At 46.5% G+C, this 26,485-nt stretch overlaps 1 protein-coding gene across 4 annotated transcripts in view; it reads left to right on the top strand.

The window, feature by feature from the left end:
- Positions 1 to 26,485, top strand: part of mettl22 (methyltransferase like 22) — a 69,003-nt gene that overhangs the window by 27,946 nt on the left and 14,572 nt on the right. For all 4 annotated transcript variants that reach the window (XM_038821039.1, XM_038821038.1, XM_038821036.1 and 1 more), the window contains 2 exons: positions 12,713 to 12,766; positions 17,481 to 17,561. In XM_038821039.1, the coding sequence (XP_038676967.1) occupies positions 12,713 to 12,766; positions 17,481 to 17,561 (135 nt within the window). The remainder of the gene's footprint in view (positions 1 to 12,712; positions 12,767 to 17,480; positions 17,562 to 26,485) is intronic.

Genomic DNA, 26,485 nt, shown 5'->3' with positions numbered 1-26,485 from the left:
GTTGCAGTGTAAATCCAGAGGCTGGGGCCGACCTGACTCTGGAAAAGGGAACAATGATCCCCAGGATCATTGTCTAACTCCACAATTAGTTCTTGCCTTGACTCCAAAATCGTGCTAACTTTGTATTATCCACATAAAGTGGAGATTCTATAGTTGCAAAGTAAATAAAGTCCAAAATACTTTCCACAGCGCGAATACTGGTTTCCTCCCAACAAATATACACTCTGCGCTATTACCTCACATGTCAGACAGTATTTAAAACACTGGCCTAAATTTTACACTTCCTTCCAGGATGCCATCCACCCAAACAGTGGAGCAGATAGGACCTCGGATTGGAAGCCTGCCCTTGCACCAATTAAGGCCCTTATGTGACCCCTTCATTGCCCATTCCTGCCCAGCCTCTATTTTCAGGCTGGCAGTCACTGGGTAACTCAGGGTGGGAAATAGAAAAGTTCACCATCGTCAATCTTGGGCAGGAACGTGGCTGTGGTGGGGTGGGGGCCGGGGTGGTGTGGTGGTGGACGGGCATCTTCTTCCGACTGAGGGTGCCCTCACCTCGGGGACCGGTCACCCAAAAATGTTTCAGAACTGCTAGGGTAAGTGGCAGGCCAAAGAATGGGGGAGCAAATGATCTTATGATCAGTATATTGAATAGATTATCTGTATAATTTTCAAAAGTAAGACTAAAATTCCACTGATAGTTGGATGAAATGGTGTAAAGAAGCTAGAGAAGCTGGAACAATAAAATACTCAGAAGACTACTAGCTAGATTCTAAGATACCAGAGGACTTTAAGGAGGAAATTGCAATGCTTGATCATTTTCAGAGCTTGATAAATACTGGAATAGCCCTCAAGTTCTCGATGCTAGTGAATGTGGTGGTGACATTGTTGCCAACAGAAATTATGTGCAGGGAACAATCCCTGTGCCGGATTGGGTAGGAGTGAGGCCCATGTGATATTGGACATCAAGTCTAATTTAGATTAGATTGAGAAGTTTCAGAACCCTACATAGTCTTGGCAGCTCATCAACGAGCACTATTTGAATTTTGGGTTACTGTGTCACCAGCATACACCTCAGTTAGCTCTTGGGGATGGAGGTGGGTATTGGGGTTGGGGATGAACACTACCAGGAGAGGGAAAGAGGCTGCTTAGACTCTGCATGTAAACTGACTTTTTAGGTCAAAGTAATTTAGTAAAGGGGGCATCAAACAGCATGAGACCATTTATTTCCATATGCAAAGGGGATAATGGCTGTCCCCATCTTTTGATACCTATACCAGTATGGTGGATGGTATTCTTTTTCCTCAAAAAGTACATGAACACATTCTGCCTGCTATATTGGGCCTTGTTTTAAGTTTATTTTAAAAAGTGCAGCATCATCAAATTTTCTGGCCATTCAATCTATTCCTTCCTCAAACAATGTACAGTATATTTTTTTAAGCATGACTGTACCCAAGTTAACATCCTGAGGAAAGACAGTAAAATAAAATTTCTATAATGAAGTTTCTCCATACAGAGTACTTTCCCAAGATAATATAGTGCATTACAAATATATTATTTTAATGTTACAAATTGGGTAGATACCAATTTCATTGGCTTAGTAGCACAGAAGCACCAAAATTAATTTGCTAATTTAGTTATCAGCAGTAGATATATTACTTTCAAAACCAATTTGACTACTTTCTTTAATAATAGTGTTCTTTTAAGGCTTTTTGCAGTATGGATATAAGACCCTGAAATGTATTGATTCCATATTGGAACCATGTTTGCTCTGCATGCTAGGGTAGCAGGGTCATTGAAGGACTCAGAAGGTGATTGTCACTGTCCTTTTGTGAGTCACTCCATGCCTAGGTAATGATCCTGTGATCAGACTTGCGAGCAACCGTCCATAGCAGAACCAACAAATTTCAATGGTGATGGCAGAAGAGCTAGAACCTGAGGGACAACAGTTGCTGACAGATGGAGGATCCACTGGGAAGAGGACTTGTGTTCCCTTTAAGCCACACATGAAGGAGGCAACGGGAAACCACCTTGTGTATTCTTTTGCTGTTATTGCTCATTGAAGTTGAAAATGGGAGATTCTTACAAACAAACTGAGAAGAAATTGCAATACCGTGGGGCTTGGTAAAATGACTATTTGGAGACCATTGTTCTGGGGTATGTTGCAGGTCACTTAATCAGCTGCAGGATTTTTTTTATAGAATACATTATGCTAACATCAAGGAAATGTATTAGAAAAGCTAATATAGTTACATTGGACCTGTTAATTTGCTTGTGATTTAATTGGAATGATTCATTAAGAATAAATTAATTACTGGATTGTTACATTTTCTACCTTTGATCATGGTGCAAATGGTCAAGGAAACTTCAGAGAGGAGAAATGTGAGACCGGTCATTGTGTAATGATCAGATTATTAGTAATATGGACACTTCCGGTTGCGGCTATGACCAGCTAAGTCGCACGTTTGGCTGCTCCTGTTAGGAAGGTGTTTTCGGGCCGATTGGAGGGCCCCTAACGGCGCTGGAACGGCAATTCCCGGTGGGGGAAGGTTCCCAGAGGAGAACCCCGTCAAATTTATGGTCGTCACCCGAAGTGGGGCAGGAAAAAAAGCGGCAGCAGCTCCCCGAAAAAAGCGGGGGAAGAAATCCAAAATGGCGGCCGGCGGCGCACCCGAGGACTGGAGGAAATGGGCGGAGGAGCAGCAGGCCGCTCTCCTGCGCTTCTTCACGGAGCTGAAAGTGGAGCTGCTGGAGTCGATGAACGCGACGACCACCAGGCTGATGGGGGCACAGGCGACCCAAGAGGCGTCAATTCGGGAGCTGCAGCAGGAGATGACTGTGAGGGAGGAGGAGGCCACGGTCCTCGTGGGAAAGGTGGAGGTGCACGAGGCACTCCACCTGAGATGGCAAAACCGATTGGAGGAGATGGATACCCGCATGAGGCGGAAAAACCTGAGGATCCTGGGCCTGGCAGAAGGGCTGGAGGGGTCGGACGTCCAGGGGTATGTGGCAGAAATGCTGGGCTCACTGATGGGGGCAGGGGCCGTCCCTTCGCCCCTGGAATTGGAGGAGGCCTACAGAGTAATGGCCAGGAAGCCAAGAGCAAACGAACCCCCGAGGGCGGTGCTGGTTCGGTTCCAGCGATTCAGTGACCGGGAGAGGGTGCTGAGGTGGGCCAAGAGAGAGAGGAGCAGCAAATGGGAGAACTCGACGGTGAGGATCTTTCAGGACTGGAGTGCGGAGGTGGCAAAGCGGCGGGCCCGGTTCAACCGGACGAAGGCGGTGCTGCATGCCAAGAGAATTAGATTCGGGATGCTGCAGCCAGCGCGCTTGTGGGTGACCTACAAGGACCAGCACCACTATTTCGAGTCCCCGGAGGAGGCGTGGGCCTTTGTCCAGGAAGAAAAGCTGGACTCGAACTAGAACCAGGGGATACTTGGCGGTCGTTGCCGCTCTGGTACTTTAAGCTGGACACGTGGCTTTCTGTTGGTTGGATTTTCACTTGGCCGTATTTTTGGACCCTTTTTGTTCTCTATACCAGTTTTTTCTCTCTTTTTCCGGTTATTTATAATGTTATGGTGGGAGGGCGGGGTGGGGGGGGAGTGCCGGGGGTATGTGTTTCTTGTGGGGTTTTTGGTTGTTTTGTATTTATCGGTGGGAGATCGGGGACGGGGGTGGAACTGAAGATGGAGGGGCGGGGAGGGGCAGGGCGAAAGCGCGGGCTTTCCTCTGGTTTCCCGCGCACGGGGCAGAGGAGGGAGGGGGGTGGGAGTAAGGGGCGTGGTCAGCAATGGCTCCCTTTCCCGCGCTGGAGCGGGGTCAAGAAGGGGTGGTAAGGGGGGGACGTCCCCCATGCCGGGAGGAGCCGGAGTGTGGCAGGGGCAGCCGGGTCAGCGTAAACCAGCTGACTCACGGAAGTACTATGGAGGGTGCGTCGCGGCTAGGAAGGGTCCTAGCCTGGGGGGGGGGAAGGGGGGGGGCCACCGGGTTGCTGCTGAAAAGGCCAGGGAGGAGAAGTTCAGGACTGGAGGGGTGGGGGGGGGGGGGGGGCGCCATCGCCATGGGGAGCGGGTCAGAGAGGGAGGGCTGACTCGGGGCGAGCAGGTGACAGGATATGGCTAGTCGGCGGGGGAAAGGGGCGGGCTGCCCTTCGACCCGGCTGATCACTTGGAATGTGAGGGGGCTGAATGGGCCGGTCAAGAGAACGAGAGTCATCTCGCATTTGAAGGGGCTGAAGGCGGATGTAGCAATGCTACAAGAGACCCATTTGAAGGTGGCGGACCAGGTCCGCCTGAGAAGGGGGTGGGTGGGACAAGTGTTCCACTCAGGACTGGACGTAAAGAACCGAGGGGTGGCGATCCTGGTAGGGAAGAGGGTGTCGTTCATGGCGGCGGAGGTGGTGGTGGATAAAGAGGGTAGATATGTCATGATGAAGGGTAGGCTGCAGGGGGAGAAAGTGGTGATGGTTAACGTGTATGCCCCGAACTGGGACGACGCTGGCTTCATGAGGCGCCTACTGGGCCTCATTCCGGACCTGGAGGCAGGGGGCCTGATCATGGGGGGGGACTTCAACACAGTGCTGGACCCCGTGTTGGACAGATCGAGTTCAAGGACGAGTAGGAGGCCGGCAGCGGCAGAAGTGTTAAAGGGGTTTATGGAGCAGATGGGAGGGGTGGACCCCTGGAGGTTTGGGAGGCCGAGGGCGAGGGAGTATTCCTTTTTCTCCCATGTCCACAGAGTCTATTCTAGAATTGACTTTTTTGTATTAAGCAGGGGACTGATCCCGAAAGTACGGGAAGTGGAGTACTCGGCCATAGCGGTCTCAGACCACGCGCCACACTGGGTAGATTTGGAAATGGGAGAGGTGCGAGACCAGCGTCCGCTGTGGCGTCTGGATGTGGGGTTGCTGGCGGATGAGGAGGTGTATAAGAGGGTCCGGAAGAGCATTGAGAGATATCTGGACATTAATGACACGGGGGAGGTGCAGGTGGGGATGGTATGGGAGGCCCTGAAGGCGGTGATCCGGGGGGAGCTGATCTCCATACGGGCACATAGGGAAAGGAGGGAGAGACAGGAGAGGGAGAGGCTGGTGGGGGAGCTTCTGGACGTGGATAGGAAGTATGCGGAGGCACCAGAGGAGGGGCTGCTGGGGGAACGGCGTAGTTTGCAGGCTAAGTTTGACCTGTTGACCACCAGAAAGGCGGAGACACAGTGGAGAAGGGCGCAGGGCGCGATTTATGAGTATGGGGAGAAGGCGAGTAGGATGTTGGCGCATCAGCTCCGCAAGCAGGATGCGGCTAGAGAAATTGGGGGAGTGAGGGAGAGGGGTGGGAACATAGTGCAGAAGGGGCCAGAAGTAAATGGGGTTTTCAGAGACTTCTATAAGGAGCTGTATCGGTCAGAGCCGTCGACGAGGGGAGGGGGGATGGAGGGCTTCTTGAACAAACTGAGGTTCCCCAAGGTCCAAGAGGAGCTGGTAGAGGGGCTGGGGGCGCAGATAGGGTTAGAGGAGTTAGTCAAGGGGATTGGGCATATGCAGTCGGGGAAGGCGCCGGGGCCAGACGGGTTCCCGGTGGAATTTTACAAAAAATATGCGGATCTGGTGGGCCCTGTGCTGGTGCGAGCCTTCAGCGAGGCATGGGAGGGGGGGCTCTGCCCCCGACAATGTCGCAGGCACTGATCTCTCTGATCTTGAAGCGGGATAAGGACCCCGTGCAGTGTGGGTCATATAGGCCTATCTCGCTCCTGAATGTGGACGCCAAGCTGCTGGCAAAGATCCTGGCTACCAGGATAGAGGATTGTGTGCCAGGGGTGATACACGAGGACCAGACGGGTTTTGTGAAAGGGCGGCAGCTTAATACGAACGTGCGGAGACTGCTAAACGTCATCATGATGCCGGCAGTGGAGGGGGAGGCGGAGATAGTGGTGGCATTGGACGCGGAGAAAGCATTTGATAGGGTGGAGTGGAAGTACCTGTGGGAGACGCTGGAGCGGTTTGGATTTGGGGAGGGATTTATTAAACGGGTGAAGCTGCTCTATTCGGCCCCGACGGCAAGTGTAGTGACGAATGGTAGGAGATCGGAGTATTTTGGGCTCCACCGGGGGACCAGACAGGGGTGCCCCTTGTCCCCCCTGCTCTTCGCACTGGCAATTGAACCGTTGGCGATGGCACTGAGGGGCTCAGGGGGGTGGAGAGGGCTGACAAGGGGCGGGGAGGAGCACCGGGTATCGCTATACGCGGACGACCTGCTGCTATACGTGGCAGACCCAGAAGGGGGAATGCCGGAGGTGATGGAACTGCTAGCAGAATTCGGGGACTTTTCGGGGTACAAGCTAAACTTGGGTAAGAGTGAGGTATTTGTGATACACCCAGGGGACCAGGAAGAGGGAATCGGGAGACTCCCGTTGAAGAGAGCAGGAAAGAGTTTTAGATATTTAGGGGTGCAGGTGGCAAGGAACTGGGGAACTCTCCACAAGTTGAACTTCACTAGGCTGGTGGAACAGATGGAGGAGGAATTTAAAAGGTGGGACATGGTGCCGCTGTCGCTGGCGGGTAGAGTGCAGTCCGTTAAAATGACGGTCCTCCCAAGGTTTTTGTTTTTATTTCAGTGCTTGCCCATCTTCCTCCCTAGGGCCTTCTTTAAAAAGGTGACGAGCAGCATCATGAGCTACGTGTGGGCGCATGGCACCCCAAGGGTGAGGAGGGTCTTCTTGGAGAGGAGTAGGGAGAGTGGGGGGCTGGCATTACCCAACCTTTCGGGGTATTACTGGGCGGCTAATGTGTCGATGGTGCGCAAGTGGATGATGGAAGGAGAGGGGGCAGCTTGGAAACGAATGGAGAGGGCGTCCTGTGGCAACATAAGCCTGGGGGCCCTAGTAACGGCGCCATGGCCGCTCCCTCCCACGAGGTACACCACGAGCCCGGTGGTGGCGGCCACCCTCAAGATCTGGGGGCAGTGGAGGCGACACAGGGGGGAAGTGGGAGGTCTGATGGAGGCACCGTTAAGAGGGAACCATAGATTCATCCCGGGGAACATGGACGGGGGATTTCAGAGCTGGCACAGGGTGGGCATCAGGCAGCGGAAGGATCTGTTTGTAGATGGGAGGTTTGTGAGCCTGAGAGAGCTGGAGGAGAAATTCGGGCTCCCCCCGGGAAACGTGTTTCGACATTTGCAGGTGAAGGCATTTGCTAGCCGCCAGGTGGAAGGGTTCCCCTTGCTCCCCAGCAGGGGGGCGAGCGATAGGGTGCTCTCGGGGGTCTGGGTCGGAGGGGGGAGGATATCGGACATATACAAAGTAATGCAGGAGGCTGAGGAGGCATCAGTAGAGGAGCTGAAAGCCAAGTGGGAGGGGGAGCTGGGAGAGCAGATAGAGGATGGGACATGGGCTGATGCCCTGGAGAGGGTTAATTCTTCCTCCTCGTGTGCGAGGCTAAGCCTCATTCAATTTAAGGTGCTACATAGAGCCCATATGACGGGGACAAGGATGAGTCGGTTCTTTGGGGGTGAGGACAGATGTGTCAGGTGTTCGGGAAGTCCAGCGAACCATGTCCATATGTTTTGGGCATGTCCGGCACTGGAGGAGTTCTGGAAGGGGGTGGCAAGGACGGTGTCGAGGGTGGTGGGATCCAGGGTCAAACCAGGATGGGGATTAGCGATCTTTGGGGTTGGGGTGGAGCCGGGGGTACAGGAGGCGAGAGAGGCCGGAATACTGGCCTTTGCGTCCCTAGTTGCGCGAAGAAGGATACTGATACAGTGGAAGGACGCGAGGCCTCCAAGCGTGGAAACTTGGATTAAGGGGGAAGGGGGGAGGGGAGGGGGGGGAGGGGAGGGGGGGGAGGGGAGGAGGGGGTGGGGGGGAGGGGGTGGGGGGGAGGGGGGGGAGGGGGTGGGGGGGGAGGGGAGGAGGGGGTGGGGGGGGAGGGGGTGGGGGGGAGGGGGGGGAGGGGGAAGGGGGGGAGGGGGAGGGGAGGAGGGGGGGAGGGGGGTGGGGGGGGGGGAGGGGGTGGGGGGGGGAGGGGGGGGGGGAGGGGGTGGGGGGGGAGGGGGGGAAGGGGGGTGGGGGGGAGGGAGGGAGGGGGAGGGAGGGGGGGAGGGGGGGAGGGGGGGCGGGGGGGAGGGGGCGGGGGAGGGGGGCGGGGGGGTGGCAACAACGGGTGTGGTGGGTTATTTAAGGTTGTAATGCGGACGAATTTGTTCGCAGTTCATGTTTGATGTTAATTGTTGCTTTGTTTGTTTTTTGAGGGGGGAGGGGGGTGGGACAGCGCGCGCGGGGGGGTCGGGCGGGGGGGGGGATATCTGTTAAGAGGGAATATTGTGTAATAGTCTATGGTTAGGGGGGGTAAATATTTTCTTGTAAAAAATCTCTTCAATAAAAATTATTTAAAAAAAAAAAGATTATTAGTAATATGATGGAATTTAAAATTAGATTTGCAGTAGGAAAGGGTTATAATTATATGAAAGCCAACTTTGAAGTGATGAGGAAGAAAGCAGAATGGTAGATTTGCATACACTACTAGATGGGGTGAATGCAAGAGGAATATGTTTGGCGACCTAACTCGAAACCTGCAAAACAAATACAATAATATTTGGCTTAATAATAGTATGGAATTCGATTGTCTTGCATTAATCTTTAAATGTCAGAGAGCAATGTCTAACTGAAAGACTAGGGATTAAAAGAATCGGTTGAGGAAAAAGGCTGTTTGATATTTGAGATTGGTTAATTAGTTGTCTTATAGTAAGCGATCTGGTGGGGAAGAGTAACCATAATATGATAGAATTTCATATTGAGTTTGAGAGTGATTTGGTTATGTCTGAAACTAGGAGCTTAAATTTAAACAAAACCCATTAACATTGGTATGAGGACCAGTTGGCTGAGGTTAGATTGGGAAATTCGATCATAAGATACGATCATAGAAAAATGAAATGAAATGAAAATCGCATATTGTCACAAGTAGGGTTCAAATGAAGTTACTGTGAAAAGCCCCTAGTCGCCACATTCCCACGCCTGTTCAGGGAGGCTGGTACGGGAATTGAACCCGCGCTGCTGGCCTGCCTTGGTCTGCTTTAAAAGCCAGCTATTTAGCCCTGTGCTAAACCAGCCCCTACAATGCAAGTATTGCTGAACATTTGAAGAATAATTTGTCATCTTCAATGAAAAGTAAAAGCTCCACAGAAAACGTGGTTCCACCGTGGTTAACTATAGTAGTTAAGGACAGTATCAGATTAAAAGAAGAACTTATGATGCTGCCATACACTCACAATGTTGCCATAATGAGTAAGGGAGTAGTAAATCTGGCCCCGAAGAGTGTGTGTGTGTGTGTGTGTGTGTGTGTGTGTGTGTGTGGGTGTGTGTGTGTGTGTGTGTGTGTGTGTGTGTGTGTGTGGGTGTGTGGGTGTGTGGGTGGGTGGGTGGGTGGGGGTGGGTGGGTGTGGGTGGGTGGGTGGGTGGGTGGGTGGGGAGAGATGGTCTCACCATTTCTTGAGATGCGGCTCAAATGTAATCAAATTTTCATTGGGTGCTGGGGTGTGGCTCGTAAAAGGCTTATATTCAGGGCTCTAGTGCCTTCTGTCCCTTTTCATTTTAAAATTCCTAGTTTAAAATTTTTTAGAACAGTACAGCACAGAACAGGCCCTTCGGCCCTCAATGTTGTGCCGAGCAATGATCACCCTACTCAAGCCCACGTATCCACCCTATACCAGTAACTCTACAACCCCCATTAACCTTATTTTTTTTCGGACACTAAGGGCAATTTAGCCTGGCCAATCCACCTAACCCGCACATCTTTGGACTGTGGGAGGAAACCGGAGCACCCGGAGGAAACCCACGCACACACGGGGAGGACGTGCAGACTCCGCACAGACAGTGACCCAGCCGGGAATTGAACCTGGGACCCTGGAGCTGTGAAGCATTTATGCTAACCACCATGCTACCGTGCTGCCCTGATGTTTTATCTAGCAGGGTAGGAATTTTATTAACATTTGGAAACCACCACCAGCAAAATTGTGAGTTCTGGTGAGCTGAGGGGTTAGTGGTTTCATTATGTAATCCTGGAAAGAATCAGATTTTGTAGGCTGTTGAAAGGCAATATCTGTACATTAGGGATAGGGAATAAAGGCTGGCCAAGCCAGCGACGCTCACACCCATTAAATAATTTTAATAAATGCATATTTCTGTTTATGCTTTAGTCCTCCCAATAAATATTGGGAGGACCAAAGCATTATCTTTAGTCCCTGTTCCAAACTTTGTTGCCTACTGCCATCTCCATCCCTCTCACTGGAAATAGTCTGAGATCTTGGGGCAACACGGTAGCATTGTGGATAGCACAAATGCTTCACAGCTCCAGGGTCCCAGGTTCGATTCCGGCTTGGGTCACTGTCTGTGCGGAGTCTGCACATCCTCCCCGTGTGTGCGTGGGTTTCCTCCGGGTGCTCCAGTTTCCTCCCACAATCCAAAGATGTGCACGTTAGGTGGATTGGCCATGATAAATTGCCCTTAGTGTCCAAAATTGCCCTTAGTGTTGGGTGGGGTTACTGGGTTATGGGGATATAGTGGAGGTGTTGACCTTGGGTAGGGTGCTCTTTCCAAGAGCCGATGCAGACTCGATGGGCTGAATGGCCTCCTTCTGCATTGTAAATTCTATGATAAATTAAACCAGTCTGTTGACAACCTGACACATTTCACACCAAGATGGGTTTCCAACCTCATTCACACAATCAATAGGACCACCTATTTCCACCTCCTTAACATTGTGACTTTGCCAATAAAACCATTATTTATGCCCTTAAAAACCTTTGGACTTGACTATTCCAATGGATTGCTGGCTCGTCTTCCACAATCTATTCTTCATTAAACTCTCTGCTATCCATGTCTTAGTTCATTCCAAGTCTGGATCACCTAACACCCTTATCCTCACTGCCAAGCAGTGCTTTGATTTAAACATTCTCATTCTTGTTTCCAAATAATTCCATGACTTCTTCCCTCCCTATCACCCTCAGCCACGTAACCCCCTGCGATAGCTATGCTCATCTAATTCCAGCCACTTGAACATCCCTGATTATATTTGCTCCACTATTGGTGGTCAGGCCTTCAGCTGCCTTGTCCTGAAGCTCTGGAATAATCGTCCTGCACCTTTCTGTCTCTCAACCTCACATTGCTCCTTTAAGTCATTCATTGAAATCTGTCTCAATGACCAAGCTTTCAGTCATCTAACCAATATCTCTTTATGTAGTTCAGTATCATATATATTTAATGCTCCTGTGAAATGCCTTGGTACGTTTAATTGCATTGCAATGAAAAAACTACATAAGGATAGGGGGCAGGATTCTCCGATCCCCGAAGGCAACAGAATCGGGGGCAGCGCCACTTTTGCGATGCTCCGCCCCCTGAAAAGCAGCGTACTCTAGGAGTACGCCGCACGCTGTATCCATGGCCTCAGGCCATTGCCTGAGACCCGGTCCACGATGCTCCATCACCGACCAGCCGGGTTCCCGACAGCATGGGACACGTGTGGTCTCACCTGTTGGGGACTCAGCTTGGCAGCTGCGGACTCAGTCCAGCATCGCCACAGTCAGGGAGGGCCATTCCGCGGGCAGGAGGGGCATTATTCGGGGCTGGGGGCACTTTGGGGGATGGTCCGGGGCGTGTGAGCCGGCTGAAGGGGGGACTATTCTTGCGGTCCGGGTCCGCAGGCTGCGTCTGCCATGAAACATGGCGCAGCCACTGCAGGCCACTGCCGTGCGCATGTACGGCCACGGACCCGGCAATGCTCGGGGCTGCCGCGGCTGCTAGACCCTGGGAGCTCTATGCTGCCCCCCACCTCCCCCGCCCTCCAGTCCACCAGCCACATGGAAAGTTGCAAGAAATACATTTAATGTAACTGCAGCATTATGAATCTAAAATGTGATTATTTCAAACTTACGGGAACAAGAAGACATAGTAATTATGTCCTAGAACTGGAGTGACATCATAATCGTTTAGTGGGAGAACCATAGTCCAGAGATGCGCAGGTCAGCTGAATTGGCCATGATCAATGCACAAGGGTGTGGGCCTAGGTAGTGTGTTCTTTCAGAGGGTCAGTGCAGACACGATGGAACAAATGGCCTCATTCTGCACTGTAGGGTTCTATGGATTCAGTTATTCAACCCAACAAAAGAAAATCTTAAAGGACACCCATCAAGATGAATTCAAACTGACTTTGCCCTTAAATTTAAAGTTTGAACTGTTCTCTTTTTAGATTATAGCACGTGATTATAATTATTTGAGTGTGACTAAAATGTACATGTATGCGTTTTGATTGCAAAACGGCATTTAAGAAAATATACTTGCCAAAATCTGAAGAAAAGTAACTGGCAAAAATCTCTGGTATATAGAATATCTAGACAACAAAAATCCCTCACACATTCATTCAAGCCATTTAAAAAGAAGAAAAATTTTGGAGTTTTGGGAATTAAATAAACGGATAAATTCCCAATCTCCCACTTGAAGGGAGCAACATTTATCGCCCTGAAGTGCAGTTTCCTGCTAGAACCTTGTGACTGAGGAATTTACCCTAAATTAATTAACATGTCTGTTGAGATATTTGTGAAGGTCATGCATTCTGGAAATATGTTCTGTTGGGTAATTTCACAGTTTATGCATTAAAATACATTATCTCTCTTTCCATTTTTACTAATTTAAAACAAAATATTTTGTGCTGTGCATGAATCAACAGGAAGTGAAATTAAAGTGAGGGAACTGGACTGGCTGAGAGATGAATTATGCACAGGTAAGATATTAACTCCACTGCAGTGTTATCTGTACATCGCTGAAATATCCCTTTAAAGAGTTAAGCAAAACTGCTGATTTACAACTTACTTACACTTTGTTGTAGTGAGGCATGGCAAAGGTTTGTATGGTTTTGTCCAGGATCCATGCAAAATTGCTTTGCAACTAGCAAATCAAGGCTTTGGGAGAATTTGCATCATTGATAGCCCAGATTGGAATAGTGATTATTTACAAATTACAAAATGAACATGTATTATTTTGTATAATTTTCTGGAACGAGTTCCATATCGGACAGCATTTGATGGGCAAAATTCTCCCAAGCCCCAGTTAACGGGGTCAGTGGCGAGCGAGTGGTGGGAAATGCAGGGTAGAATATGGCAGGAGGCCCAGAAATCGGTTCTACGCCAGCGTGATTTAAAGCAGGATCTTCCATTGGTGCACACCAAGGTAAATCAGGAAACCAACTGGAGGCCAGCGTAAAACTCATTTGCGTTCTACTAATGGGATGCACATGAATGCCTATCCACCCAGGTCCAATTCTCTGTGGTACCAGTGAGAAAACTAGCTGGTATGAAACACGATTGGAGCAAAGTATCATGCAGATAACAGGACTTAACAATGCCTGGGGCTGCCTCCAGAGTTCGTTATGGAGGGCGCTGGTAACCCTGAAACACCGAGTCAGAGGGAAGCATCTACAGGTGGACCTTCCAGCGTTGATATCCTGGAGGGGGTCCATGCTCCAGCCTCAGTGTTCCTAGTGATCCATTTTTATTTTCACGAGGTCCACTTTCCTTCTTCAATAGTGGGTCAGTGATGTTCGGCTTCTTTTCAAAATGGGTTGGATGGCGGCTTACACACCATCGGGTCTGCCTCATCACAAAATACAGTGCAAAACACCCAGTTGCATAATTAATGAGGTTGGGGCCGGAAGATTTGGCGTGTTTTCCCACTGGCCTCGGCAGCAGGAAACACACATCTTTCGCACCCCATCATGGGAGTTCGTACTGAGATGGGAGAATTCCGGTGAGGTAACAACAATAGAAAGCTTGTGTTTGATTCCTGCTCTGTGTTGAGTTAACTTATGTCAGCCACAGCAGCTGTAGTAATAATAAACAGTTGGCCCAAGTATCTCAATAATTTAAACTCAATAAATATAGATCTTTTACTTTTTGAATCTGTAATTCAAAATAAAATTATTCAGCACTTCAAAATATATGGGTTAATCAAGTATAGCCAATATGGTCCAAAATGTAGCAATGCTCTATTAAAATTCGACACCCATGGGTGACAACATAATCTCCAAAGCTTCTATATATCCAGTGCTTGTCACTTTAATATTCCCTCAGAGTTCCATTATTGAACACATCCTCCATCTACATTCTACACCTTGGTAGCATTATTTTCAACCATGCCATTAATTTCCATACGTACCATCAATGTCTAACTCTATTTGTCTGATTCAAACACTGTTAGTCGGATATCTATTGTCTGCTCTTATGCTCCAGGTGAGCTGGAACTCTGAACTGCTCAATATGTATCACTGAAGTCACCATGTTCAATTCTAACATCCTTGTACCCACACTGTTGTCACTGAGTCATAGAATCCCTACAAAGCAGGAGGTGGCCATTCAGCCCATCGAGTCTGCACTGGCCCTTGGAAAGAGCACCCTTCTTAAGCCCACATCTCCACCCCATCCCGGTTACCCCACCTAATCTTTTTGACACAAAGGGGCAATTTAGTATGGTCAATCCACCTAACCTGCACATCTTTGGACTGGGAGGAAACTGGAGCACCCGGAGGAAACTCGCGCAGACACAGAGAGAAAGTGCAAACTTGACATAGTTTTGAAATTGAACCCGGGACTCTGGAGCTGTGAGGCAGCAGTGCTAACCACTGTGCCACCATGCCGCCGTCTTGTTTGCTGAGACTAAACCCCAGCAATGCTGGGTACAAACTAGATTTCATACCACAGAATCAGTCCATCACCTAGGTGTTTATATTCCCAATTCCTCATTCCATAAACTTCAATGTGTCCAAAACCTTTTGTGCTGAACTTTTCAGTCGACATTTGGACACCCATTGAGATTCACTGACTTGAGCAATTGAATTCAAGATCCTCATCTCAATTTCTAGATCTGCCATTACTCTGATTCTGCAGTCTTCTTATCTCACATCATCTACTCTTAACTTCTTCTTTCAGCGCAAGAAAACTGTATACTTCCATTTTTGGAAAATACAGTACAGGGTTTAGTGAGAGGGAGGAACGGAAGAAGATCGTATTAGTAAAGAAATGGTTTTGGGATTGAAGGCTGATAAATCCCGAGGAGCTGATAATCTACATCCCAGAGCACTTAAGGAAGTGCTGTAGAAATAATGGATGCAGAGGTGGTCATCTTCCAAGATTCATTAGACTCTGGAACAGTTCCTACGGATTGGAGGGTAGCTAACATAACCCCACTATTCAAAAGGGAGGTATAGAGAAAACGGGGAATTATAGACCACTAAGCATCACATCGGTCGTGGGGAAAATTCTAGAATCTATTATCAAGGATTTTAGAGCGCAGCACTTGAAAAACAATGACAGGATCAGACTGTATGGATTTATGAAAGGGAAATCATTCTTCACAAATGTACTGGAATTCTTCGACAATGTAGCTAGTAGAGTTCAAGAAGGGGAGTCAGTGGATCTGGTTAATTTGGACTTTCAGAAGGCTTTCATCGAAGTCCCACATAAGCGATTTGCGTGTAAAATTAAAGCGCTTGGGATTAGGGGTAGTGTATTGAGATGCATTGAAAACTGATTGACAGACAAGAAACAAAGAGTAGGAATAAATAGATTTTTTCCAATGGCAGGCAACGACGAGTGGGGTACAACAGGGATCGGTGCCAGGACACCAGCTATTCACAACATGTATTACTACACAGCCCAGTATATCACACTAACCTGCCTCCCATCCATTGACTCTGCCTACACCTCCTGCTGCCTTGGGAAAGTGTGCAGCATAATCAAATACCCCTCCCACCCGGGTTATTCTCTCTTCCAACCTCTTCCATCGGCAGAAGATACAAATGTCTGAGACACGCACCAACAGATTCAAAAACAGCTTTTTCTCCGCTGTTACCACACTCTTGAATGGCCCTCCTATGGACTGGACTGATCTCACTACGCAGTTTCTCTACTGTTGTAGCGCTATACTCCGTATGCTTCACCCAATGTCTGTGTCTCTGTATTCATATTGTGTATTTATCGCATGTCCTATGTTTCTCATGTATGGGACGATCTGCCTGGCCTATACGCAGAACACTTTCACCATACCTCAGTACACATGACAATAAATCTAAAACTAAAATCTAATACTGTTAATGATTTAGATGCAGGAGCAAAATGTGATATCTTCAGAACTGCAGATTAACAAGGCTGGATGGGAGGATGAGCAGTGAAGAGGATGAAGAGATCCTTCAGTGTGATTTAGACAAATTGATAAGTAGGAAAATGAATGGCAGACGCAGAGCAATTTGCTTAAATGTGAAGTTACCTTGCTTGGTAGTAAAAACGGAAAGTCAGACTATTATCTGAATGGCCATAAATTAGGAGAGGGGAATGCGCAACGAGACCTCGGTGTCCTCGTTACACTAGTCATTGAAGAAAAGCATGCAGGTGCAGCAAGCAATAAAGAAGGCAAATGGTATGTTGGCCTTCATGGGGTGAGGATTTGAGTACAGGAGCAGGGATGTCTTACTGCAGTTATACAGTGCCTATCTAAAATATTGTGTGCAGTTCTGGTCTCCTTATCTGAGGAAGGATGTTCTTGCTATCGAGGAAGTGCAGAGATGGTTTACCAGACTAATTCCGGGGATGGCATGACTGACGTATGTTCCCACTCTTCATTGGCTCCTGGTTCTCTAATGCTTCAAATTTAAAATTCTTGGGCGGCATGTGGCGCAGTGGATAGCACTGGGACTGCGGCGCTGAGGACCCGGGTTCGAATCCCAGCCCTGGGTCACTGTCCGTGTGGAGTTTGCACATTCTCCCCATGTCTGCGTGGGTTTCACCCCCACAACCCAAAGATGTGCAGCTTAGGTGGATTGGCTACGCTAAATTGCCCCTTAATTGGAAAAATATATAATTGGGTACACTAAATTTATTTTTTTTAAATTAAAATTCTCTTCCTTTCTTCGATGACATCCAGTTCTATAACCCTACGCCCACTAAACTCTGGTACTGACTCCAGCTCCTTGTGAATCCCACAGTTATTCCCTTCAGCCACCTGAATCCCACATTCTGAAATTCTGTGCCCTAAACTCTCCACCTCCCCTTTCCTCGTTTTAAGACTCTCTTTTCAAACTCAACATTTTGACCAAAATAATTTTTTCCAAGTGTCTTGTAATATTTTTCTGCATTAATAAGACTATATAAAGGCAAGTTATTACTGCTATGACTATTTCCCCATTTCTTCTGTGAAGCCACAGGAGGGCCATTCTTTAACATTTCCAGCTAACTAATCTTGTTGTCACTGACCATGTCTTTAGTTTATTTTGCCTACTGGTTAATTAAATTAATAGCATAATTTAAAGTAAACCGTATCCTAGAAATAACTGTCAATGCATTAATTATTGGCCTGCTAATGTTGCCAATAATAATTGCCTTTCAATTTGTTTTTTTAATTTTTTAAGTGGAAATTGCTAAATACATTATTTCATCTTTTTTTTCCAGACCCTGAAAACCCATATTGTTGGTCAGAAGAAGAAATAGCTCATTTATATGATCATACCAATGTTCTGCTTGCTGCTGATGGTAGGAGGTTTATATTATATACAAATATATTTGTGTTAAACCATCAATACTGCAGAACTATTGGGGGAGCAAGATGGCGCAGTGGTTAACACTGCTGCCTCACGGTACCGAAGACCCGTGTGGAGTTTGCACATTCTACCACCCATGTCTGCGTTTGCCTCACCCCCCACATCCCAAAGATATGCATGATAGGTAGATTGGCCACAATAAATTGCCCTTAATTGGAAAAAAAGAATTGGATACTATAAACTTACATTAAAAAATACTGTAGAACTTTAAGTACTTTAGTGTCTTTGAATGTTTTGAAATAAACCAGTATCTTCCCAAATGTAGGAAAGTGAAGTTTTTATAACATGACATTTGTGGCTTTATATACATTTATACCACCCTGTAGCTGGTGATTACCCATCTTAAGATAGCTAGAAGACTAGATATAACTTATTTCTTTTATCACTATTATAGGCTGCCTGAGAAATGGAGCCGGGCAGCACGGTGGCGCAGTGGCTAGCACTGCTGTCTCTTGGCGCCGAGGTCCCAGGTTCGATCCCGGCTCTGGATCACTGTCCGTGTGGAGTTTGCACATTCTCCCGTGTTTGCGTAGGTTTCATCCCCACAACCCAAAGATGTGCAGGTTAGGTGGATTGGCCATGCTAAATTGCCCCTTAATTGGAAAAAATGAATTGGTCACTTTAAATTTATTAAAAAAACAAAATCTCCAGCTGGAGTTCTTTCTCTTCACTTTTACTTTTATTTCTTACTTAACAGCAATATTACAAACATTAATGTGTATTTCACTAACTTAAATTCATCTGGATGCAATAATTTGGAATTTCCTCCCACAATCTCTCCACCTTCATCATCTTCGTTAAGACCTTCCTTAAAGCTCATTGGTTTGACCAGGCTGTTAGTCAACCTTTCTAACCAGTTGGATCTTCAATAGTGCCTGGTTAAGTCAGCCAACAAGCTCAAAGAATTAAGACAAAAAGTGTGAGTTGTGTATCTCTAGAACTTGCTGATGATTTATACCATTTAGATTTACACAAATGGCACCACACCCTTACCCTGCCCATTACTTTTAAGAACTTGCTGGATTTATACATAATTGCCCATTAAACCTGCTACGCAAACTTAGGGCTGAACTTTGTGATAATTGTTCAAGCAATGTCGGTCAACCTCTCTGAACCTTATCGGAGATGTATTTGTTTCAACAAAGATGATGTAAAAAAGTGATCAGTGTCAACATTCAGAAGTAGAGCATTCATAGTTACGCCAACTCACAAAATCATACTGTTTCAGATTGTTACCCGAGGACAATCTCTGGTCCTGAACGAGAACAATTTAAACTGTTCAGTTTCATTCTTTCAGGGAGTAAATTGTTGTTGGAGATTTTCAAATTGCAATTATTTTATACTTTTCTTTAGTGTCTCCTGTTGCCACTTTCTTAATTAAATTTTTCTTTTCCTTTCCTTATTTCTCTTTCTGAACCTAGTTTGATTCAAATTCTCACTTTTTCCTTTTCCCTTATCCTCTGCTTCCTTCTCCACCCTTAAATCTCAAGAAAATACACTGCTGGTCCCACAATTCATTAAAATCCCAGATGCCCCATCGCCCTCGCCATGACCATATGTCGTATCTTCCAAGCTCCGGATCAATGTAACTGGGGGTGCCCTAAAGTACTCTGGGCTTCCTCCCACCCTTCTGCACTGGAAGTTTCTCAGGTAGGGTTTGCACTGCAGTTGCCCAGGAAGTGCAAACTTCTGCTGGGCACTGGCCTTCCACTGGGAACCATCCGGAAATGAGATTTAAATTACAAACTTTGGATTCCTCTAAATGTCTTACATCAGTAATTATCTAGAAAATATGAGAAGGATTAAAACCACTTCTAACTATTGTACAGACCCACACCAACTCCTCCCCCCCACCTCCTCCACAGGACGCTCCTAATACCCAGAGCCCCTGGTGGATCCATCCACACAACAGAACCCCAACCACCCAACTACCCGCCCCGCACGACTTCTCCCCACTCCTATGGGACATTTTCTCTGACCACAAGCCCCAATCCCAAGGGACCCCCAACTCCTGAATGCTCAGCCCACCCAACCGTACGTGACTTTCTCCCCACCAATTCCTCACCCCAACAGGGTTCCTCCCCCCGCCCCATGGCCCAACTACCAACCTCCCCACGCCACCCCAAGGCCTTGCTCCTGACCTCCACAACAGACCCAACCCCTTTACCTACTCATCTTGTACACTTATCTTCTCCCTGGCTTGTCAAAGACCGTTAAACTAAACTGGTTTACAGCAACCAGTGCTGTTTAAAAAAAAAAGGTACATGGCGCACTTAACTGCGACTGAGCTTCCTTTGACATTAGGCCCTGGGAACAGGCAGGACTGCATTGATCTTGCCCGACCTGAGTCAGAAGTTTGGGCAAGATGGGATTGGCTGTATTTTCAGGTAAATACTTTCAGAGTGGCAACTTGATTCAGTTGCAACTCCTTAGGAAATCATGCCCCTTATCCAAAGAGGTACGGGTTAGGTGAATTGGCCATGAGAAATTGCCCTTGGTGACGAAGGTTGGGAGGGGTTACTGGGTTATGGGGAGAGGGGGGAAGTAAGGGCTTAAGTGGGTCGGTGCAGACTCGATGGGCCAAATGGCCTCCTTCTGCACTGTATGTTCTATGTTATCAGTTCACATTTCTTGCAGGTTATGGTGCAAAATAGTTTTGAGAAGAAGGATGCCTAACTAACAGAACACACCTGAGATGCCCAACTTTAGCAAAATACAGGCCATTATCTTCTTCAAAGCAGAATCCATTCAGGCCCAATTGTACTTCTAGGAAATGCCTTTGGTAATTTGTCGTGTTTAAAAGTATTGTATAACTGTGTCATTAAGCTGGTTTCTAAAATCAATTATGCATATTTCCATATTTTTCATACCTCTTGATTTTACTAAACCTTATCCATTGATCTTTCATTCTGTTGTGGAACTTACCAGATCGTTGGGACTGCCAGTTATCCCAGCAGGGGCCAACACTCCTGCCTGCCGTTGCTCGGACTACAGACCTATCAGTCATCCAATTGGCCGATAGCTCTCTAAAACATGACTTCCTTCCAAGATAGGGGAAGACATCTTTCCCAAAGCCATTAACACTGCTCCCAGTGTTTAGCTGTTGTGGGGCAGCTGTAATGGTAGTGACTCACCATAGGGCAGCATGGTGGCACAGTGTTTAGCATTGCTGCCTACCGTGCTGAGGAGCCGGGTTCAAATCCCGGCCCTGGGTCACTCTCCGTGTAGAGTTTGCACGTTCTCCCCGTGTCTGCGTGGGTTTTGCCCCCACAACCCAAAAGATGTGCAGGATAGTTGGATTGGCCATGCTAAATTGCCCCTTAATTAGAATAAACATAATTGGGTACTCTAAATTTATATAAACAAAAAGAAAAAAAAAGATTGTGGCTCACTATTGATATTTTAGCCAGGTCTTTGGAGGGGGATGGGTTGAAAGAGACCAACCCTGAACCAGAACGTTCATATTTCTACTGACACTCAAAATCATAGTATTTTGGATTGTTACCCAAGGATAATCTCAAGAAACAGTCATCAAAACATTCAGAGAGTACATCGGTGAACTGCAGCAATTGCTCGTTCCTGTCTGACACAAAAATAAAATGGGAAAGGTGGCCAGACAATGGCTTAAAAAGGAAATTGGAGATAGTATTAGATCCAATAAGAGGCATACAAATTAGCCAGGACAAAATAGCAGACTTGAAGATTGGGAGCAGTGTAGAAATCAGCAAAGGAGGACAAAAGGAATGATTAAGAATGGGAAAATAGAGTTTGAGAGTAAGCGTATGGGGAACAAAAAATGACTGTGGAAGCTTCTAAAGGTATGTAAAGACAAAAACATTAGTGAAGACAAATGTAGGTCCCTTACAGTCAGAAACAGGGGAATTTATAATGGGGAACAACAAAATTGCTGACCAACTAAACACATACTTTGGTTATGTCTTCACTAAGGAGGATACAAATAATGTATCAGAAATGTTGGGGAACACAGGGTTTAGTGAGAGGGAAGAATTGAACAAAATCCGTATTAGTAGGGAAATTGTGTTGGGGAAATTGATGGGATTGAAGACCAATAAATACCCAGGGCCTGATATTCTACATCTCAGAGTACTTAAGACAGTGGCCCTTGAAATAGAGGATAATGGTCATCTTCCAAGATTCTATAGATTGTGGAACAATTCCTATGGATTGGAGGGTAGCTAATGTAACCCCACTATTTAAAGAGGGAGGCGGAGAGAAAACGGAATTATAGACCAGTCAGCCTGACGTCAGTAGTGGGGAAAATGCTAGAATTCATTATAAAAGATTTAATAGTAGAGCAGTTGGAAAACAGTGGCAGGATCGGACAGAGTAAGCATGGATTTACGAAGGGAAGTCATGCATGACAAATCTACTGGAATTCTTCAGGGATGTAATCAGTAGAGTTGATGAAAGGGAGCCAGACAGTGGAGATGATTTATTTGGACTTTCGGAAGTCTTTCAACAATGTCCCACGTAAGAGATTAGCGTGTAAAATTGAAGCACATTGGAAAATTCAAGGAAATTGGGATAGTTATTGAGATGGGCAGGAGGTTTAGAGGAGATGTGAGGAAAACCTTTTCACCCAGAGGGTGGTTGGAGTATGGAACTCACTGCCTGAAAGAGTGGTAGAAGAGGCGGCCCCTCATAAGTTTTAAGAGTGTTTAGATCTGCACTTGAGGGCAGCACAGTAGCCCAGTGGGTAACATTGTTGCTTCACAGCTCCAGGGTCCCAGGTTTGTTCCCGGCTTGGGTCACTATCTGTGTGGAGTCTGCACGTTCTCCCCGTGTCTTTGTGGGTTTCCTCCCGAGTGCTCCGGTTTCCTCCCACAAGTCCTGAAAGATGTGCTGTTAGGAAATTTGGACATTCTGAATTCTCCCTCTCTGTACCCGAATAGGCGCCGGAATGTGGCGACTAGGGGCTTTTCACAGTAACTTCATTGCAGTGTTAATGTAAGCCTACATGTGACAAAAGAAGATTATTAAAAGATTATTATTAAATGTCATTGCATACAAGGTCACGACCAAGTGCTGGAAAATGGGATTGGAGTAGGTATGTGCTTGATGATCAGCATGGATGCAATAGGCCGAAGGGCCTCTTTCTGCACTGTAAATCTCTATGACTCTATGCTGATTATACTGAAAAATTAATGCTTGACAAAATGCTATGCTCCGAGTGACTGCAATGAACAGAATGGATCTGATTTTGCAGTTGGCGCAAATGAACAACACTAGCCAAATGTCCCAATTATACTTGTCCACAGACTCTTTATGACTTTGCACTGGAGAGCTTTGTAATTAGAAAGTCATTTGGCCAAAGCTCACTCTGCAAGGAATGTTGGAACTCTACAAATGGGGCAAGCAACCATGTGATTGACCAATCAGATTGAAGAATCATTAATGAGCAGTACAGAATCTGAACCAGGAAGTATCAATGTCAAATCCTATACACAGACCAATATGAAGAGAAGAAAATTGAATAGGCAAGCCCAAATTCTTCCTGCTCTAGGAATGTATCACCCAAGTACAACAACTTCACACCATTCAATTAGTTTTAATGGTGAATATCTCCGTGAAGTACCGGAAGGCAACTTTCTGATTTGCACATTTAGCTGCATGTAAAGTCAGCAGAAGTTGCTGTCCAAATGATTGTTTCAAAGTGGTGAGCGCTGGATACTCTCACAATCATTTTGTTATTTGAAGATTGCAAGCAGTGTCTAACTTATCAAAGAAGAAACAACAATTATTCTTTGTTACACACAGCTGAGCTTTAGCAGCACCTGATACATTGTAGATTAGATTGTATAATGTTCCTGGCCTTCTAAATGGCACACCCTCTAATTTCATTTTGAACAGTGCTGCAGGAGATCCACTAGAATCCTATAAATGTAAAAATAGTGACATGCCCTGCTAGGTTTTTTCCTGCCTTATCCAGTTTGACCAAGGATAGCTGAATAAGTCAATTGCTCAAATCCACGCACAGCTCAGGAGCCACAAAATGTAATCATTGTACTGTCTCCTTTACCACTCAGAATTTCCATTTAATCCCACCGTCTAATTTTATTCCAGTTTCCACAGTTATCTGTTGTGATGTCGCAAGGGGCTGAGGATGGTGATAGGCAAGGTGGAGTTTACTCAGGACAATGGTTGAATTAGTTGTCCAAGTACAAAAACAAAGGATTGTTTATTTAAAAGTCTTCAGGTGCTCAGCAAAACAGAAAAGAAAGAAAATAAACACTGAGCTCTTCTCTGAGCCTAACTTTACACACTGTATATCTCTATTTAAGCCTGGGCGGCTAATCCATTTCCCAAGGAAAACTCAACACCGTACAAATCTGGGTTTTTGCAGAGCCACAAACAAGCAGTATGCACGCAGCAAATTCTTCACTCTCCAAGGCACCTTCCCCAAATTGGCTTCCGCACCTAACAGGACTCAGTGCTCTGCTTATATAGTCTGGTAAGGCCACACCGCTGATCCTTGTCGCACAGGTTCCTGATATGTGTTTCCCCAGTCTACCATGTGACTTCTGGCCAGAAACTGAAGAGTATTATGAGAAAAGTACCAGCCTTCCAGCACACAGCCCCTGGTCCCTGGTGACACCACACTGCCTATTGTCACTTTATTATTATGTCTGTGGAGTCTGCATGTTCTCCCCGTGTCTGCATGGGTTTCCTCCCGGTGCTCCTCCCACAGTCCAAAGATGTGCAGGTTAGGTAGATTGACCATGCTAAATTGCCCTGAGCGGCCAAAAAGGTTGGGTGGGGTTACTGAGTTGCGGGGATAGAGTGGAGGTGTTGGCGTGGGTAGGGGGCTCTTTCCAAGGTCTGGTGCAGACTCGATGGGCTGAATGACCTCCTTCTGCACTGTAAATTCTATGATCTTCCATCAAGCGCCACCATCTCCATTATGAGCCTCCAAGTTGTCAATCTGTCACTTCCTAGTAGTATCTGTCATAATGCATGTGGCACACATCGTCTGTCAAGCACAATCTTAGAAGCTGAAATAGTTTTTATTGTTGCACTTTGGTCTTAATCACTTTGCCCTTGTTCTATCAATCTGTGTCCTCCTGGTGTCTCCTACTTTCCTCCTGTTCATTGTAATTTAAATCTCTATTGCCTGAAAAATTTGAAATTATGCTCTTTATTCCAGGATCCAGGTCATTAATGTTTATCAGAAAGTGGAGTGGTCTCCCCTAGGAGACTCCACTGTATATTTCTCTCCTTTTTCTGACTGGAAGCCTGTGTCCAGTGGGCTCCCACATGGATCAGTGTCGGTGCCTTTGCTGTTTGTGGTTTGTATAAATGATTTAGATGTGAATGTGGGAGGGTTGATCAGTAAGTTTGGAGATGATATGAAATTTAATGGGGTGGTAAATAGTGAGAAGGAAGCCATTGATTACAGGAGAATATAGACGGACTGGTCAGATGGGTTTATCAGTGGCAAATTGAATTCAATCCGGATAAGTGTGAGGTAATGTACTTGGGCAGGACAAACAAGGCAAGGGAATACGTGATAAACGGCAAGACGCTGGGAAGTACCCAGGATCAGAGGGACCTTGGTGTGCATGTACACTAGTCCCTTAATGTAGCAGAGCAGGTCGATACAGTGGTTAAGAAGGCATATGGCATACTTACCTATATTATCCAAGATATAGAGTTTAAGAGCAGGGAGGTCATGCTGGAACTGAATAAATCATTGGTTAGGCCACAGCTAGAATATTGTGTGCAGTTCTGGAATCCACATTATAGGAGGGATGTGATAGCACTGGAAAGGGTGCAGAGGAGATTTACCAGGATGTTGCCTGGGCTGGAGAGTTTTGGTTAGAAAAAAGAGATTGGATAGACCTGGATTGTTTCTCTTGGAGCAGAAGAGACTAAGAGGGGATATGCTTGAGATGCATAAATTTATGAGGGGCTTAGATAGAGTAGACAAGAAGAAACGTTTCCCCTTGGTGGAGGAATCAGTGACTATGGGACATAGATTTAAGGTAAGGGGCAGGTGGGCAAGGGGCAGGAAGTTTAGAGGGTATGTGAGGAAAAACCTATTTACCCAGAGGGTGGTGGGAGTTTGGAACTCGCTGCCTGAAAGGGTGGTGGAGGCAGAGACCTTCATAACATTTAAGAAGTATTTAGATGTGCACTTGCGATCTCAAGGCACACAAGGCTTTGGGCCAAGTGCTGGAAAATGGGATTCGAATATTTAGGTTGTTTCTGACTGGCGCAGACACGATGGGCCAAAGGGCCTTTTTCTGTGCTGTTATGATTCTATGACTCAATGACTCCTTTCTGATTAGTAAATATTCATTACTACTCACTACTTGTGTCTCTTAACAATATCGTATCCACGCTGCAACTTCCACTTTAATCCCATAGGGAAAATATGCATTTTACCAATTAAGGCTTGACCCAGAAAGGCTTCACCTCCCTTGTTCCATTATCAAAATTATAACTTCAGACCAGTCTTTAGTGCTTTTCTCTCCTGCCATTTGCCCGAGTGTCTAATTATTGCTCAGGATTAGTTCTCTCGTTTGTCAATTGGTTTTCTATTTCAGTTTTAACCACAGTTTTTGACTGTCAGCTTTGTCTTCACAAGTTTGCTAAAGAGACTTGAATACAAGTTTTTTTTTTCTTGTTTTCTTGTATCTTTGGTCACATGGATGATTGGTCTGTGCCTGCAGCAGGTTTCCATTTTTGCCCATTCAATTCTGAGCCTTTTTCAGCAAATAACAATCATTAACATTGTCTTTGTTTCTTTCCATTGATGCACACTTTTGTTTTAAAGTACAAAGTTTATTTTAACCTTTCCAAAAGGGCAAGCTAAGAATAATTAAGCTGGGAAGG

This window comes from Scyliorhinus canicula, chromosome 15 (assembly GCF_902713615.1).
Source record: "Scyliorhinus canicula chromosome 15, sScyCan1.1, whole genome shotgun sequence".
Lineage (NCBI taxonomy): Eukaryota > Metazoa > Chordata > Chondrichthyes > Carcharhiniformes > Scyliorhinidae > Scyliorhinus > Scyliorhinus canicula.
The sequence above is the reverse complement of the archived record's forward strand: the minus strand, read 5'-3'. Positions and strand labels throughout refer to the sequence as shown.